The sequence below is a fragment of the Procambarus clarkii genome, chromosome 27, assembly GCF_040958095.1.
Source record: "Procambarus clarkii isolate CNS0578487 chromosome 27, FALCON_Pclarkii_2.0, whole genome shotgun sequence".
Classification (NCBI taxonomy): domain Eukaryota; kingdom Metazoa; phylum Arthropoda; class Malacostraca; order Decapoda; family Cambaridae; genus Procambarus; species Procambarus clarkii.
Window position 1 is genome coordinate 30,680,637 of NC_091176.1, and position 17,746 is coordinate 30,698,382.

At 42.4% G+C, this 17,746-nt stretch overlaps 1 protein-coding gene across 1 annotated transcript in view; it reads right to left on the reverse strand.

Moving 5' to 3' along the window:
- The window catches only part of LOC123750438 (putative neural-cadherin 2), a 349,307-nt gene that overhangs the window by 160,058 nt on the left and 171,503 nt on the right, over positions 1 to 17,746 (reverse strand). Inside the window, 1 exon segment of the mRNA XM_069332160.1 lies at positions 5,888 to 6,052. Within this exon segment, the coding sequence (XP_069188261.1) occupies positions 5,888 to 6,052 (165 nt within the window).

Sequence of the window (17,746 nt, forward strand, 5' to 3'; positions counted from 1 at the left end):
TCTTACATGAGTACCGGGTACAAGATTTCCTGCGCCTTTGATTTAAATTAATCATTTAACATCTTGTACTTAACTTTAATTGTTAAAGATCCCACAGGATAGGGTATCAGTTGCCACGTTGTCCTGTTTCTGACATTCATTATAACTGAATATTCGTGTACCTTTATTTGCTAATTTCACCATGTTTCGTCTCCAAGCTTTCCGTGCAAATCCAGCAGGTGAAATAGGGACTTTAAGTCGTGCCAAGAGGACTGAATTACAAACTCTTGCACATGAGTATCAACTAGAAGTTCCCTACCAAGCCAACAAAAATGACCTACACAACCTGTTGCTGGATTACTATTTAGAGCAAGGTAAGATAGACTCTGAAATTCATGAAACTTACTATATTGCAGATAAAACTGATTTGGCAACGCTGAAACTCAAACTAGAGCTGGCCAAGATTGAACGCGAGCAGCAAAGGGAAGCCCTCGAACAACAAGAACGAGCAGCTGCCATACGAAGGGAAGAACACGAACGTGAAGCTGCTTTGAGGAGAGAAGAACACGAACGTGGAATCGCCCTCCAGGAACGTGAGGTTGCACTACTCCAGGAGCGGGAACGAGTACAGCTTGAAACCAAACGACGCGAGTTGGAGATGCAACGCGAACATGACAAGCAACAAGCGACTCTGGCTCTAGAGTGTCGTCAACGCGAAATCGCCTTGGAAACAACTTCACACTTCGCTCAACGCCAGCAAGCTACTGCCAATCTTCCCGTCAGTTTTAATATATCACATGCAAGTAAGTTAATGCCATCCTTTGTAGAAGCAGAAGTTGATGTGTTCTTTACCACCTTTGAAACCCTTGCTAATTAACTCAGTTGGCCTGTCGACCAATGGGCCACACTTCTCAGAGTCCATCTTACAGGTAGAGCTGCAGTCACACTCAGTACTTTGGCGTCTGAGAATGACTACCAGACTCTGAAACAAGCAGTGTTGGACGCCTACCTCCTTTCCACGGAAAGTTATAGAAGGAAATTCCGTGACCACCTGAAGGCAAGTACCACTACCTTCCTTGAGTTTGCTAACACAAAACGGAGATATTTCATGAAATGGCTGGAAGCAGCACATGTCTCTACTTTTACAGAACTCGTCAACCTGATGCTAGTTGAAGAATTCTTGAGACGTGTGCCGCCTCCTGTCCGTCTATATTTAGCAGATAAAGAAGAAACCGACTACCTGAAGTGTGCTAAGTCGGCTGACACTTACAGCCTCATCCACCGGCTGACACCCGAACCATCCTCCAGTAAGAAGTCGTGGTAGAGTTACGAGAAAGTGAGCCCCCATCAAGCTAGTTCGCAACTGTACTGCAAGTATTGTAGACTCTATGGATATACCATAGACAAGTGTGGTAAGTCTCAATACAAGGGAACCACTGACTCACAGAAACCCAAACCAACTCCTCCTAAGTCCGGTAAGCCTGTGATGAATGTTGGTGTTAATGTTAATGATCTTTCTCTTTTCAGTAACCACCTGTATACTGGAACTGTCTCTGCCAACGGTTCAAATCCGGAGGGACGTTTCAAATTGAAGATCTTGAGGGACACAGCGGCTCTTCAATCGATCATCTTGAAGTCGGCTGTGCCCAACATCGTCTACACCGGAGAAACTGTCTTCATCACTGACCTCACTGCTACCACTCCATACCCTCTCGCCAGAGTCCACCTGGATTGTCCCTACATGAACGGAGAAGTCCAAGTCGCCGTCAGGGAAAAGCCTTTTCCCATGCCTGGAGTGCAACTTCTCCTAGGCAACGACTTGGCAGAAGACCTGCAACCGACCAACCTGATCGTCATGGACAAACCCCAGGTGTGTAACTCTGTGCCAAGTAACCCTATTCTAGCGTATGTTCCATCAGAGGTTCAAGAGAGTGATGAAGTTTCTCCTCCGGTTCTCGTGACCACCCGTGCACAAGCCGCACGTCGACAGCCAGCTGACCCTACTGCTACCGCTGTCCCTCAAGACCCTCAGAAACTACCCCCGAATCTGACCAAGTTGGAGTTCCGTAAGTTGCAGAGGGAAGATCTTACTTTAACACCATTGTTTTTCCAGGCTGAGACTCAACCCGACAGTATTCCTGGGTTCTTCCTAGAGAACGACTTGCACTACCGCAGATATAGACCCAGTAAACTGAAGGAGGAGGACGATTGGGACAACATCGAACAACTTGTGATTCCTACCAGCCTGCGGCCCACTATTCTACACCTGGCCCACGGAGCACTCTCCCACTACGGCTTCAACAAGACTTACCATGGAATTCGTCAAGACTACTACTGGCCAGGTATGGTAAATAACGTCAAACAGTACGTAAAACAGTGTCATACATGTCAGATGGCAGGCAAACCGAACATCTCCATTCCCAGAGCGCCACTGATTCCCATACAGGTGCCTGCGGAACCTTTCCACAGACTCATAATAGACTGTGTTGGTCCTTTACCTCGGACCAGTTCAGGTAACGCCTACATCCTAACCATCCTGTGTCCTACCACCAGATTTCCCATAGCAGTTCCAGTGAAGAACATCACGGCTGCTACGGTTATAAAACATCTATTGAAGATCTTCACTCAATACGGATTTCCCAGGGAGATTCAGAGTGACTGTGGTACCAACTTCACCAGTGATCTCTTCAAAAGGACACTGGAGGAGTTCAACATCAAACAGGTATTGTCCAGCCCCTATCATCCTGCTTCACAGGGTTCTCTTGAACGTAGTCATCAGACTATCAAAGCACTCTTGAAAAAGTTTTGTAGTGAAACCTCTAAGGATTGGGATAAGCAAATCGACCTTATAATGTGTATTTTCAGAAGTCTCCCCAATGAGTCCCTAGGAGTATCTCCTTATGAGATGCTCTACGGCCGTAAGTGCCGTACTCCCCTTAAGGCTTTCAAAGACTCTCTCCGAGATGCCACCTTCAGTGAGCATCAGAATGTGCCCCAGTTTCTTCAAAACCTTCAACACATTCTAGAGAGAGTCCACCGTTTTGCCCATGATAATCTATTGAAAGCCCAGGAGAGGATGAAGACTCATTACGACCAGACCAGCAAAGTACGAAAATTTAAGCCAGGAGACTTCATTCTAGCATACTTCCCTATCCCAGGTTCACCTTTACAAAACAGGTTTTCAGGACCCTACCGCGTCAAAGAGTGCAGAAATAACAACAACTACGTCATAGAGACTCCAGATAGGCGGCGGAAGACCCAGCTGTGCCACGTCAACCTCCTGAAGCAATATAATGGTGCTCCTCCCACTGTCCTGATTAACTGTTATACCTTCACAGAACCCTACATCCACAGTGAGACCTTCCCAGCTTCTCCTCCCGAAAGCACTGACCAGGAGTCAGCGCTTTCTAATTCCGAAATCCTTAATGATCTTCCCAAATACTTTCAGGATAATAATTGTGCTCCTTTGCCCTATTCTAATTCCACTCTCACCTCGTCAGATAAGCCCTTCATCCTCCATGTCGACGCCAGTGGTACCGACGTTGGTGGTGTCGTGATGCAGCAACGAGGCGAGAAGAATACCCCTGTCAGCGACTACTGCTACAAGGAACTACGGAACAATTGGCAAGGAGCTACTCTTCATCATCCTGAAGCTCCAGCACTTCACTCCACACCTGAAAAGTGCTCGGTCCACCATCAACACGGACCACACCACCCTACACCTCCTGCAGCACGCCCACTTCTCATCTCAACGTCTTCTACTATGGGCTTGCTAACTGCAGAAATTCAACCTGGAGACACGCTATACCAAGATTCCGACAACATCTTAGCCCATGATCTCTCCAGAGTTTATGAAGTAGAAGCGACTCCATCTATTACTCCACCACATAACGACGTACTTCTTCTAGAACCGCAGGCTTCGGGGAGACTTGTGACGATAATCTCCTTCAAGAGATTGAGCCTGCTCTTCCCTCCAAAAATACGTCGTTACAAATATATAAAACTACTATGGAAGAAATGTCCAACAACGACAACAACATCTCCAAGGTTTGCCAGAGCGCAAAACGTATGCAGCCAGGAACACCTGCTTCACCTCAAACCGCCAAACTACCTGTCTTGTTGCCGGCTCCTCGCTGATTGGCCGCCGGTCTGGCTGCAACTGCACTCCACCCACCATACTACTTGATGTCTGGGGTCGCCACGACCTCAGTCTTCAGAATATTCTGTGCTTTCATACGGTTAACACTTCTTCCTGGTAGACTAAGCTTTGGCTTACGTGTACTAAGAGAGGTGATAGCTTAAAGCCAATATTCCTGCACCTCTCCTTTTATTGTATATTGCACAGCTTGTTATTATTCACTTGTCTTAACGTAACTTTTCATTTTGTCATTTAATTATTCTTATTATTTTGATTGATTGATTTTATTATACGAATTTGTATGCCCATTTTATTCATGTTTTGTTTATTTAACGTAATTAAAATTTCATTGTTAAAATTTACTTGTGTTTTGTGTGTCTTCTCCTTACCTTACCACAGACGAAGTTCCAGATTTTCTATTTTTTTTTATTCTATGTGACGAGGCCATACCCCTAGCTTTGAACAGCCGAACACCAACGCGTTACCGTCACAAAATATATATATATATATATATATATATATATATATATATATATATATATATATATATATATATATATATATATATATATATTATTAAATATGACCGAAAAAGTAAGATTAATAATTCTAACACGAATTTTCTCAATCTTTCGTACATTACGCTTCACTGTTGGAGGTAAATCAAAAATCACTTCTCCAAAATTCATTTTTATTTTGAATTTTGAATGAATTTTGGAGAAGTGATTTTTGATTTACCTCCAACAGTGAAGCGTAATGTACGAAAGATTGAGAAAATTCGTGTTAGAATTATTAATCTTACTTTTTCGGTCATATTTAATAATATATGTCTACAGGAAAGACTGCTACCAAAATATACTAATATATATATATATATATATATATATATATTTAAAATTACATTAAAGCAAAAGTCATTAATTTAACAAATTTATCGAAAAAACCTAACATTATCCCTCAGTGTTCTATTCCAATCCTAAATATCACAGTAAATTTTGATTTAATTATGATAACATCACATTTTTATCAATTGCTAACATTACTTCTCAAAATATTGTTATTTCTCATTCCACTTAATATGTACTTAACGTCTTGTCATGACCTTCAATTAGCCTTATCTAAAGTAGTGGTCTCAATAATGAGGCATTTCCACTTCTCTCCAAATTGTTGAAGTCGCTCAGAGAACTGTTGTTTAGGGCACATTTCAGACCTCACATCCAAGATGGTGTAATTGATCTGATGCTGCAAATGCTTCCTATCGCTGTCTTTTGCCACAAGTTCCACGACACTTGATCTCGGACACTTTATGTTTAGGCCGGTGACACGTCCACTGCGGTAGGTCCTCTTAATTCCGGTAGACATTTCTAGTTTATGAACTAGAACGCTATGCTATCCCACTTGTTCATCACCTCTCTTAAGGTCATCATTCACCCTATATCTTCCCGGACTTCTTTGATCTCCAATCGAGGTGCTATATCTTTCAATCTCAAAAGTTTTAAAATTATTGAATGCTCAGCTTAGAATCTGTCATAACCAAGTGGAGGCTATGCCTTTGTCATAGCCTTGAATATGCAATAAAAGTTTGTATGTAAGAGAAAAAGTCAAAACAGCATATGCGAACAGACCAACAGGAAAAAGGACAAATTACAACGTCATTTCCTTTGATAGGAAGATAGGGAGATATTAATATTCTAACGTCCACATCTGTCTCCCCATCTTTGAGACTGACGAAAAGACGGGGAGAGAGATATGACCGTGAGAGCTTCTCACCGTAAGGATGGTCTTAGGTAGATGTCTGTCGTCCTCCTCGGTGATCTGCGTCTCATGGAGCGCCCTGGGGAAGACGGGGGCGTGGTCGTTCTGGTCGACCACACGCACTACCACCCGCGCCTGGCTCCTGGCCTCCCCAGCCCGCGCCTCCACCACAAGCTCGTGCTGCAGGAAGGAGAGAGAAGAGCTGGTGATTTTTATCTCGCCGAAAACCGCAAGGCAAACTGGGGTGTGGTCGTTGTGGTCCACCACCTCTCTCGTTTACCTTCGTGCCTTGGCTGTCCGCTCCTCCACCTATAACCCCTTGCTACGAAAAGGATGTAAGTTAAGAGCCGGCACAATCGTTTAGATACTAGGTGATGTATTGGTAGTGAGACATAATAGGTGGAACAGAAGACGAGGAGTAATCATCTATGAGTATCAGGGAAAAAAACACTGGTACAAGATGAATTCATGAAAAATGTCGGAACTAGTTGCTTGGGATGCTAACTGCTGTCAATGACACTACTACACTGCCTTTCTTGACAGATGAGGTCAGGACAGAACGGCAGAAGATTCTGATCTTGAAACTGAGCAACAATAAATTTAGGTCCCAGGCTTCAACCCCTATCGTCCTCACCCACGTGCACGAAGTCTGTTAATGTGAAATGTTCTGTCCTGAGTCCATAGGCATTTAATTAAATACATGTCCTTATGGCATTTGAAAAATTTATAAAATATTTGTGTTCTAGGGGCGTGGATTTGGTTACAGTGATGCAGACAATGTTTAGGGAAATGATTAGTGATGTGCGAAGACAGGGAGATGGCGTTGGTGTGATGGGGAAGAGAGGAAGGTGGGAGTGGAGTGATGAGATAGTTGAGGGAGTATTTGGATAGGGAAAATGATGGAGGTGTGGGGAGAGGGAGGTGGGCGGGGTGTGTGTGGAGAGGCAGACGGAAGGAAGACGTAATTTGTAAGAGGAAAGGAAGCTTCACAGCGGAGATTAACTGGGGGTAAAATGTTCAGGAAAAAATAAGAAAATTGTTAAGATTTATAACAAAAATCCTGGGAAAAATAAGTGAAAAAAAGGGAACGCACAAATCAATCCAACACTAGCAGTATATTTTACAAATAGCACAACTATTAGAAAAAAAATATAATCATAAGCAATTGATATTTTTGTAATTACTTCACTATGCATACATTATGAAAATAAGCATCTATAAATATCTCATTAGAAAATAAATTGTTTTCTATTGAAACAATAAAAAAAAATTGCGTAAGATCGAATTCCAGAACAGTTCGCTAGAGCCAAATCCCCAACGTGTTACGCAACAGCCAAGTCCACAACATGTTATGCCACAGCTAAGTCCACAACAGGTTATGCCACAGCTAAGTCCACAACATGTTACGCAACAGCCAAGTCCACAACATGTTATGCAACAGCCAAGTCCACAACAGGTTACGCAACAGCCAAGTCCACAACAGGTTATGCAACAACCAAGTCCATAACAATTACGCAAGAGCGAAACTTGAAACAATAGCGCCTCACAATGAGTTCCATTCTCTTTGAATTAGGAAGTTCCCCTTGAAAATGACAATTAACCTCCTACATCCGATATCTCCTAATGAAGCGTTCATATTGTGTTATTGAAACCTCGTACGATCACGCCAGTCATGTACCATTGGACTAAACCAATATTTGAATGGATGATTGTTCCCGGGCAGCTCCGCCATAGGCCACTTGTGTCAGACCCAAGCACGCTGAAGCCTTTACTGACTAATACGTTATATTGTTAGACCAGGAGATGAAGCAAACGAGGTGGTCTTCATTAATGTACCAGCAATCCTTCGTATTGGAGGGTAAGATAAGGTAATTATGAGCAGAAAACACAGCCAAAATTAATATATATATATATATATATATATATATATATATATATATATATATATATATATATATATATATATATATATATATATATATATATATATATATATATATATATATATATATATATATATATATATATATATATATATATATGCGAACAAGCCTGAATGGTCCCCAGGACAATATGCAACTGAAAACTCACACCCCAGAAGTGACTCGAACCCATACTCCCAGGAGCAAACGCAACTGGTATGTACAAGACGCCTTAATCCACTTGACCATCACGACCGGACATAATGAGGTGATAGCCGAGGCTATTTGAACCACCCCACCGCCGGCACTCGGATAGTAGTCTTGGGCATAGCATTTTACCAAATCACCTCATTCTTTGGGGCACACGTGAGGAACACAAATGCGAACAAGCCTGAATGGTCCCCAGGACAATATGCAACTGAAAACTCACACCCCAGAAGTGACTCGAACCCATACTCCCAGGAGCAAACGCAACTGGTATGTACAAGACGCCTTAATCCACTTGACCATCACGACCGGACATAATGAGGTGATAGCCGAGGCTATTTGAACCACCCCACCGCCGGCACTCGGATAGTAGTCTTGGGCATAGCATTTTACCAAATCACCTCATTCTTTGGGGCACACGTGAGGAACACAAATGCGAACAAGCCTGAATGGTCCCCAGGACAATATGCAACTGAAAACTCACACCCCAGAAGTGACTCGAACCCATACTCCCAGGAGCAAACGCAACTGGTATGTACAAGACGCCTTAATCCACTTGACCATCACGACCGGACATAATGAGGTGATAGCCGAGGCTATTTGAACCACCCCACCGCCGGCACTCAGATAGTAGTCTTGGGCATAGCATTTTACCAAATCACCTCATTCTTTGGGGCACACGTGAGGAACACAAATGCGAACAAGCCTGAATGGTCCCCAGGACAATATGCAACTGAAAACTCACACCCCAGAAGTGACTCGAACCCATACTCCCAGGAGCAAACGCAACTGGTATGTACAAGACGCCTTAATCCTTAATAGAATGAGGTGATTTGGTAAAATGCTATGCCCAAGACTACTATCCGAGTGCCGGCGGTGGGGTGGTTCAAATAGCCTCGGCTATCACCTCATTATGTCCGGTCGTGATGGTCAAGTGGATTAAGGCGTCTTGTACATACCAGTTGCGTTTGCTCCTGGGAGTATGGGTTCGAGTCACTTCTGGGGTGTGAGTTTTCAGTTGCATATTGTCCTGGGGACCATTCAGGCTTGTTCGCATTTGTGTTCCTCACGTGTGCCCCAAAGAATGAGGTGATTTGGTAAAATGCTATGCCCAAGACTACTATCCGAGTGCCGGCGGTGGGGTGGTTCAAATAGCCTCGGCTATCACCTCATTATGTCCGGTCGTGATGGTCAAGTGGATTAAGGCGTCTTGTACATACCAGTTGCGTTTGCTCCTGGGAGTATGGGTTCGAGTCACTTCTGGGGTGTGAGTTTTCAGTTGCATATTGTCCTGGGGACCATTCAGGCTTGTTCGCATTTGTGTTCCTCACGTGTGCCCCAAAGAATGAGGTGATTTGGTAAAATGCTATGCCCAAGACTACTATCCGAGTGCCGGCGGTGGGGTGGTTCAAATAGCCTCGGCTATCACCTCATTATGTCCGGTCGTGATGGTCAAGTGGATTAAGGCGTCTTGTACATACCAGTTGCGTTTGCTCCTGGGAGTATGGGTTCGAGTCACTTCTGGGGTGTGAGTTTTCAGTTGCATATTGTCCTGGGGACCATTCAGGCTTGTTCGCATTTGTGTTCCTCACGTGTGCCCCAAAGAATGAGGTGATTTGGTAAAATGCTATGCCCAAGACTACTATCCGAGTGCCGGCGGTGGGGTGGTTCAAATAGCCTCGGCTATCACCTCATTATGTCCGGTCGTGATGGTCAAGTGGATTAAGGCGTCTTGTACATACCAGTTGCGTTTGCTCCTGGGAGTATGGGTTCGAGTCACTTCTGGGGTGTGAGTTTTCAGTTGCATATTGTCCTGGGGACCATTCAGGCTTGTTCGCATTTGTGTTCCTCACGTGTGCCCCAAAGAATGAGGTGATTTGGTAAAATGCTATGCCCAAGACTACTATCCGAGTGCCGGCGGTGGGGTGGTTCAAATAGCCTCGGCTATCACCTCATTATGTCCGGTCGTGATGGTCAAGTGGATTAAGGCGTCTTGTACATACCAGTTGCGTTTGCTCCTGGGAGTATGGGTTCAAGTCACTTCTGGGGTGTGAGTTTTCAGTTGCATATTGTCCTGGGGACCATTCAGGCTTGTTCGCATTTGTGTTCCTCACGTGTGCCCCAAAGAATGAGGTGATTTGGTAAAATGCTATGCCCAAGACTACTATCCGAGTGCCGGCGGTGGGGTGGTTCAAATAGCCTCGGCTATCACCTCATTATGTCCGGTCGTGATGGTCAAGTGGATTAAGGCGTCTTGTACATACCAGTTGCGTTTGCTCCTGGGAGTATGGGTTCGAGTCACTTCTGGGGTGTGAGTTTTCAGTTATATATATATATATATATATATATATATATACACACATATATATATATATATATATATATATATATATATATATATATATATATATATATATATATATAGATAGATATATGTCGTACCTAATAGCCAGAACGCACTTGTCAGCCTACTATGCAAGGCCCGATTTGCCTAATAAGCCAAGTTTTCCTGAATTATTTTATTTTCTCTAATTTTTTTCTTATGAAATGATAAATCTACAAATTTCATTATGTATGAGGTCAATTTTTTTTTATTGGAGTTTAAATTAACGTAGATATATGACCAAACCTAACCAACCCTACCTAACCTAACCTAACCTATCTTTATAGGTTAGGTTAGGTTAGGTAGCCGAAAAAGTTAGGTTAGGTTAGGTTAGGTAGGTTATGTAGTCGAAAAACATTTAATTCATGAAAACTTGGCTTATTAGTCAAATTGGGCCTTGCATAGTAGGCTGATAAGTGAGTTCTGGCTACTAGGTACGACATATATATATATATATTTAAAAGTTTGTGAGGGTACCACCTCTGGTGCCAATGTGGGGACCTATAGCCTCGGAGAAGAAAATAAAAAGTATTCAGAGGAGACCTTGTGGTTTCTCACTGAACACTAATATTATCTTCTCCTACCACCCCCATTCTTTTGTATGTACACATATATATTTGCTTTATTTGAACTTTGTTACAAAAAAGGAGTTACATATGGGTTACAAAGATGGTTATCATAGGTTGTCGAGTTCCTCCAGCTCCTCAGATGGCGGGCAGGAACCCTGGATGCAGTGCGCATTTCCCCTCTGTATCGCCACACTGAGGCGCTGGAAAAGAAAGCTTGCAGCTCTTGGGTCCCTTGTTGTTTCAATGAGCCTAAAACCCAGTTCCTTAAAAAAACTGGTAGCACTTTTACCCCAGGCGCCGAGTGTCTCAGAAGCAATGGGGACAAAATTGTAGTGGTGATCCAGTTCTCTATACTTACGGGATTTGGCTGCTTCCCTGTGGGTGGCAGCGCCACCTGGTTGTGCAACACTGAGGTTAATGTAGGTGTTAGCCAGGGTTGATACGCACGTGTAGTCCCATACCAACTGCTTGCCATTCTTCCAGGGGTTCACTGTGATACCATCCGGGCGACCAATAAGAGCATCAGAGTTACGGGGCGTTAGGTAACGGGGCTCTCTTTCAGCTGGGCATCCAGCTGTGGTGAGGCTCCTCTTGATGATGTCGTTAACTTCATTGTGCCTCGAGTGCCATCCCCCTGTGCTTTGGCAGAGTAGGCCATGGTGGCCGTACCTGTCAGCCACCACCTCGCCGCAAATACACCTATATCTAGTGTGGATTGGGGCAGCAAGGCGGAGGGCCACAGCAATTCGGAGGGCGTGTGGTGTGAGACGCGTGCCAGTTGCCGACATTGGGGTTGCTAACAGGAAATCCCCTGCATGTGGTGCTGCTACTGCTGTGAGGCGAGCAATGTCGTGTTGTGTTGTTGCAGCACCCAGGCACTCTGCAGCATCTTGGTCTACAATGGGGCCATCCCAGCTGGATTGCTTGTGGGCTTTTGGTGATGGTGGTTGAGGTAATTGGCCTGCACGAGAGGCCCACTCTGTGGCACAGCGTGTAAAATTATATATATATATATATATATATATATATATATATATATATATATATATATATATATATATTTATGTCGTACCTAATAGCCAGAACGCACTTCTCAGCCTACTATGCAAGGCCCGATTTGCCTAATAAGCCAAGTTTTCTTCAATTAATATATTTCTTCTAATTTTTTTCTTATGAAATGATAAAGCTACCCATTTCATTATGTATGAGGTCAATTTTTTGTTATTGGAGTTAAAATTAACGTAGATATATGACCGAACCTAACCAACCCTACCTAACCTAACCTAACCTATCTCTATCGGTTAGGTTAGGTTAGGTAGCAGAAAAAGTTAGGTTAGGTTAGGTTAGGTAGGTTAGGTAGTCGAAAAAACATTAATTCATGAAAACTTGGCTTATTAGGCAAATTGGGCCATGCATAGTTGGCTGAGAAGTGCGTTCTGGCTATTAGGTACGACATTTATATATATATATATATATATATATATATATATATATATATATATATATATATATATATATATATATATATTGTATATATATATACATATATATATATATATATATATATATATATATATATATATATATATATATATATATATATATATATATATGTCGTACCTAGTAGCCAGAACGCACTTCTCAGCTTACTATGCAAGGCCCGATTTGCCTAATAAGCCAAGTTTTCCTGAATTATTATATTTTCTCTATTTTTTTTCTAATGAAATGATAAATCTATCCATTTCATTACGTATGAGGTCATTTGTTTTATTGGAGTTAAAATTAACGTAGATATATGACCGAACCTAACCAACCCTACCTAACCTAACCTAACCTACCTTTATAGGTTAGGTTAGGTTAGGTAGCCGAAAAAGTTAGGTTAGGTTAGGTTAGGTAGGTTAGGTAGTCGAAAAACAATTAATTCATGAAAACTTGGCTTATTAGGCAAGTCGGCCTTGCATAGTAGGCAGAGAAGTGCGTTCTGGCTACTAGGTACGACATATATATATATATACATATATATATATATATATATATATATATATATATATATATATATATATATATGTCGTACCTAGTAGCCAGAACGCACTTCTCAGCCTACTATGCAAGGCCTGATTTGCCTAATAAGCCAAGTTTTCATGAATTAATTGTTTTTCGACTACCTAACCTACCTAACCTAACCTAACCTAACTTTTTCGGCTACCTAACCTAACCTAACCTATAAAGATAGGTTAGGTTAGGTTAGGTAGGGTTGGTTAGGTTCAGTCATATATCTACGTTAATTTTAACTCCAATAAAAAAAAATTGACCTCATACGTAATGAAATGGGTAGCTTTATCATTTCATAAGAAAAAAAATAGAGAAAATATATTAATTCAGGAAAACTTGGCTTATTAGGCAAATCGGGCCTTGCATAGTAGGCCGAGAAGTGCGTTCTGGCTACTAGGTACGACATATATATATATATATATATATATATATATATATATATATATATATATATATATATATATATATATATATATGTCGTACCTAATAGCCAGATCGCACTTCTCAGCCTACTATTCAAGGCCCGATTTGCCTAATAAGCCAAGTTTTCATGAATTAATGTTTTTTCGTCTACCTAACCTACCTAACCTAACCTAACCTAGCTTTTTTTGGCTACCTAACCTAACCTTACCTATAAATATAGGTTAGGTTAGGTTAGGTAGGGTTGGTTAGGTTCGGTCATATATCTACGTTAATTTTAACTCCAATAAAAAAAAATTGACCTCATACATAGAGAAAAGGGTTGCTTTATCATTTCATAAGAAAAAAATTATAGTAAATATATTAATTCAGGAAAACTTGGCTTATTAGGCAAATCGGGCCTTGAATAGTAGGCTGAGAAGTGAGTTCTGGCTACTAGGTACGACATATATATATATATATATATATATATATATATATATATATATATATATATATATATATATATATATATATATATATATATATATATATATATTTTGGTAGCAGTCTTTCCTGTAGACATATATTATTAAATATATATATATATATATATATATACATTGTGACGGTAAAGCGTTGGTGTTCGGCTGTTTCAAAAGCTAGGGGCATGGCCTCGTCACATAATAGAAAAAAAAAGAGAAAAGCTGGAGCTTTTGTCTGTGGTAAGGTAATGGGAAGACACACAAAACACAAGTATATAGACAATGAAATTTTAATTACTTTAGAAAAAACAAGACATGAATAAAGTTAAGCACATAAAATATGAAAGATAAGTCAACAAACAAAACAATATGAATAATCACTGGCAAACGAAAAGTTACATTAAGACAAGTAAGTTACAGTGATAGCAAAATAAAATATTAGTGATGCTGGAATATTGGCTTCGAGCTGCCACCTCCCTTAGTACACGAAAGCTAAGGCTTAGTCTACCAGCGAGAGATGTCAACTGCTTGGAGCACTGAGATATTCTGATGATATTAGCGCACTGCAGCCCAGACGTCAACTTGTGGCGGAGGCGGAGGGCAGGTGCGACGGGACACCAGCCAATCAGCGACAGGCAGGCAAAGGATGAGCAGTTTGCTGGTTACGGTGGCTGGTAGCAGGTGCCACTGTGTGCTGGGTACGATTTGCTCTCTGGGCAAAACGTTTGGCGATACTTGCTGGACGTATCTTCTATATTATCTTGTATATTGATGTACTTTGTAGGGAAGAGCAGGCTCAATCTGTCTTGAAAGAGATTATCGTCACAATATATATATATATTGCTACCTTGGAAGGATGGTAAGCAAGTGGTGTGGGACTACACGTGCGCTGCCACACTGGCCAGTACCTACCTCCACTACAGCACACGTGAAAGCGGTGGTGCTGCTTCTTTCATGGAATCGCAGAAAATTATTAAATACAGAGGTCTGGCACACTACTACAGCTTTGTTCCGATCGGCTCGGAGACCCTCGGTTCTTGGGGAAAATGTGCATTGAAGTTCCTGAAGGAATTGGGGGACAAATTGACCAGCGCTACAAAAGATCAGAGGGCAAAAAGTTTCTTGTTCCAGCGCCTCAGTGTTGCGATTCAGAGGGGGAAATGCCTGTTGCATCTTGGGCACTAGTCCAACTTCAGAGGAATTCGAAGAAGTGTTTGACTTGCAACAATGATCGAACCCATCTGTGACATTCATCAGTGTTTCCCATTGTCGTGTTTTTCAAGAGATCCATAACCTTTAAGCACCTTTTTGTATTATTATTTTTGTTTCAACCCATGTATATCTTGTAACCATCAAATACATAATAAAGCACAAAAAATAAAAAAGGGGTGGTAGAAAAAAGGGAAGGGGGTGGTAGGAGAAAAGCACACAGAAACTGTATTGGAGGGGATCTAAACATTCCCTCTGATGTGTTATGCTTGGTTTCCTCCTATATATATATATATATATATATATATATATATATATATATATATATATATATATATATATATATATATATATATATATATATTCGTACCTAGTAGCCAGAACGCAGTACTCGCCTACTATGCAAAACCCGATTAGCCTAATAAGCCAAGTTTTCTTGACTTAGTTCCAGAAACAGTTCAGCTTAGTTTCAACAGTTACACACTCACACACAGAACGATTACACTCTCAAACCCACAACAGTCACACACTCACACACAACAGTTACACACACACACACACACACACACACACACACACACACACACACACACACATACACACAAAACAGTCACACACTCACACACATACACACACACACACACACACACACATACACACAAAACAGTCACATACTCACACACATACACACACACACACACACACACCCAAACACACACACACACACACACACACACACACACACACACACACACACACACACACACACACACACACACACACACACACACACACACACACACACACACACACACACACACACAATTCCTATTTGAGTACACACAATTAGGTGAGTACACACACACACACACACACACACACACACACACACACACACACACACACACACACACACACACAACAGTTACACACTCATACAACAGTCACACACAAAACATTCACACACTAACACAACAGTCACACACACACACACACACAACAGTCACACACTCGCACACACACAACAGTCACACACTCACACACAAAACAGACACACACACTCATACACACAACAGTTACACACTCACACACAACAGTCACACTCACACACACACATACACACCAGTCACACACTCACTCACACAACAGTTACACACACACATAAACTCACACACTCAACAGTCGCACACTCACACCCATACAACAGTCACACACTCACACAAAAAACAATTACACACACTCACACACAACAGTTACACACTCTCACACAAGTGAGAAGGAAGTCACAGAGTCAAGGAACAAGAGGGCTCCACAAGGGAGGAAACGAGCACTAAAGACAAAGCAGCAATGGCAGGGATATTAAAGGAGATAGGAATGGAAGGGGCTGAACGAGACATAGAGCAGTTTTTCCGGATTGGCCAGTACAGCAGAGACAAAAAGAGAATGATCAAGGTAGTATTCAAGAGCGAGGACATCAAAGAGGACATCCTAGTAAAGAAGAGCAAACTGAGGTATGCAAGGAACTACAAAGAGGTATATGTTCAGAGAGACATGACCAGAGACGAGATAGTAAGGGCAGCAGATGCAAGAAAAAAGGCGCAAGGAGAGGGAAGAGAGCCAGGGAACCTCAGCCCCCAACCCAGCAATCCCAGAGGGGAGTGGGGAACCCCAGTCCAGCAACCCAGGAACCCCAGGGGGGAATGCAACACCCCAGCCCACCACCCAATAGGGCCCTCCCTACCCCCCAGCACAAACCCTTCCTTGCCCCTGCATAATGCCCATCATGAAACCAAAATCCTCCCCCTCCCCATACCCCAAATAGCCCCTGCTTTCCCAGCCCCTGGTCTTCTCCCTGCCCCAAGCAGGCCTGAGCAAGACCAAAGCCCTCTATCCCCCCACTCCACCTCCCTCCAAACCCCTGTCAACTACACCGCAGGAGGGCGTGCCCTCTCCCCAAGCAATCCCTGCTCTCTCACCCCCAGGACTTCTTCCTGTCCCAAGCAGGCCTGAGGAAGACCTAAGCCCTCCACCCCCCACTCCACCTCCCACTGAACCCCTGGAAACTACCTCACAGGAGGATGAGCCTACCCAAGTAGCAATGGCCATAGAACAACCTCCTACACTTGTAGGGAGTGTGGGTGAAATTGGATATAAGAAAGTGAGCTTCAAGGCAATGTACTCAAACATTGATGGGATTACCAATAAAGCAAGTGAACTGGCAGAAAGGGTGCAAGAAGAAAACCCAGATGTAATAGGACTAACGGAAACAAAATTGTCAGGAATCATAACAGATGCTGTGTTTCCAAAGGACTACTGTATAGTAAGGAAAGAGAGAGAAGTGAGAGGAGGTGGAGGAGTGACCTTGCTGATAAGGAAGGACTGGAGTTTTGATGAGATGGAAATTCCGGGCTGTGACGGATTCAGAGATTACATAACAGAAACTATAACAATGGATGGACCTAAGATAATAGTGGCAGTCATTTACAACCCTCCCCTAAATGACAGAAGACCTAGACAGGAGTTTGATAGGAACAACATGGCAACCATTAATATAATAGAGAGAGCAGCTTCAGTTGCCTGCAGGAATGGCTCAAGACTCTTAATCATGGGTGATTTCAGCCATGGAAAGATAGACTGGGAGAATGGGG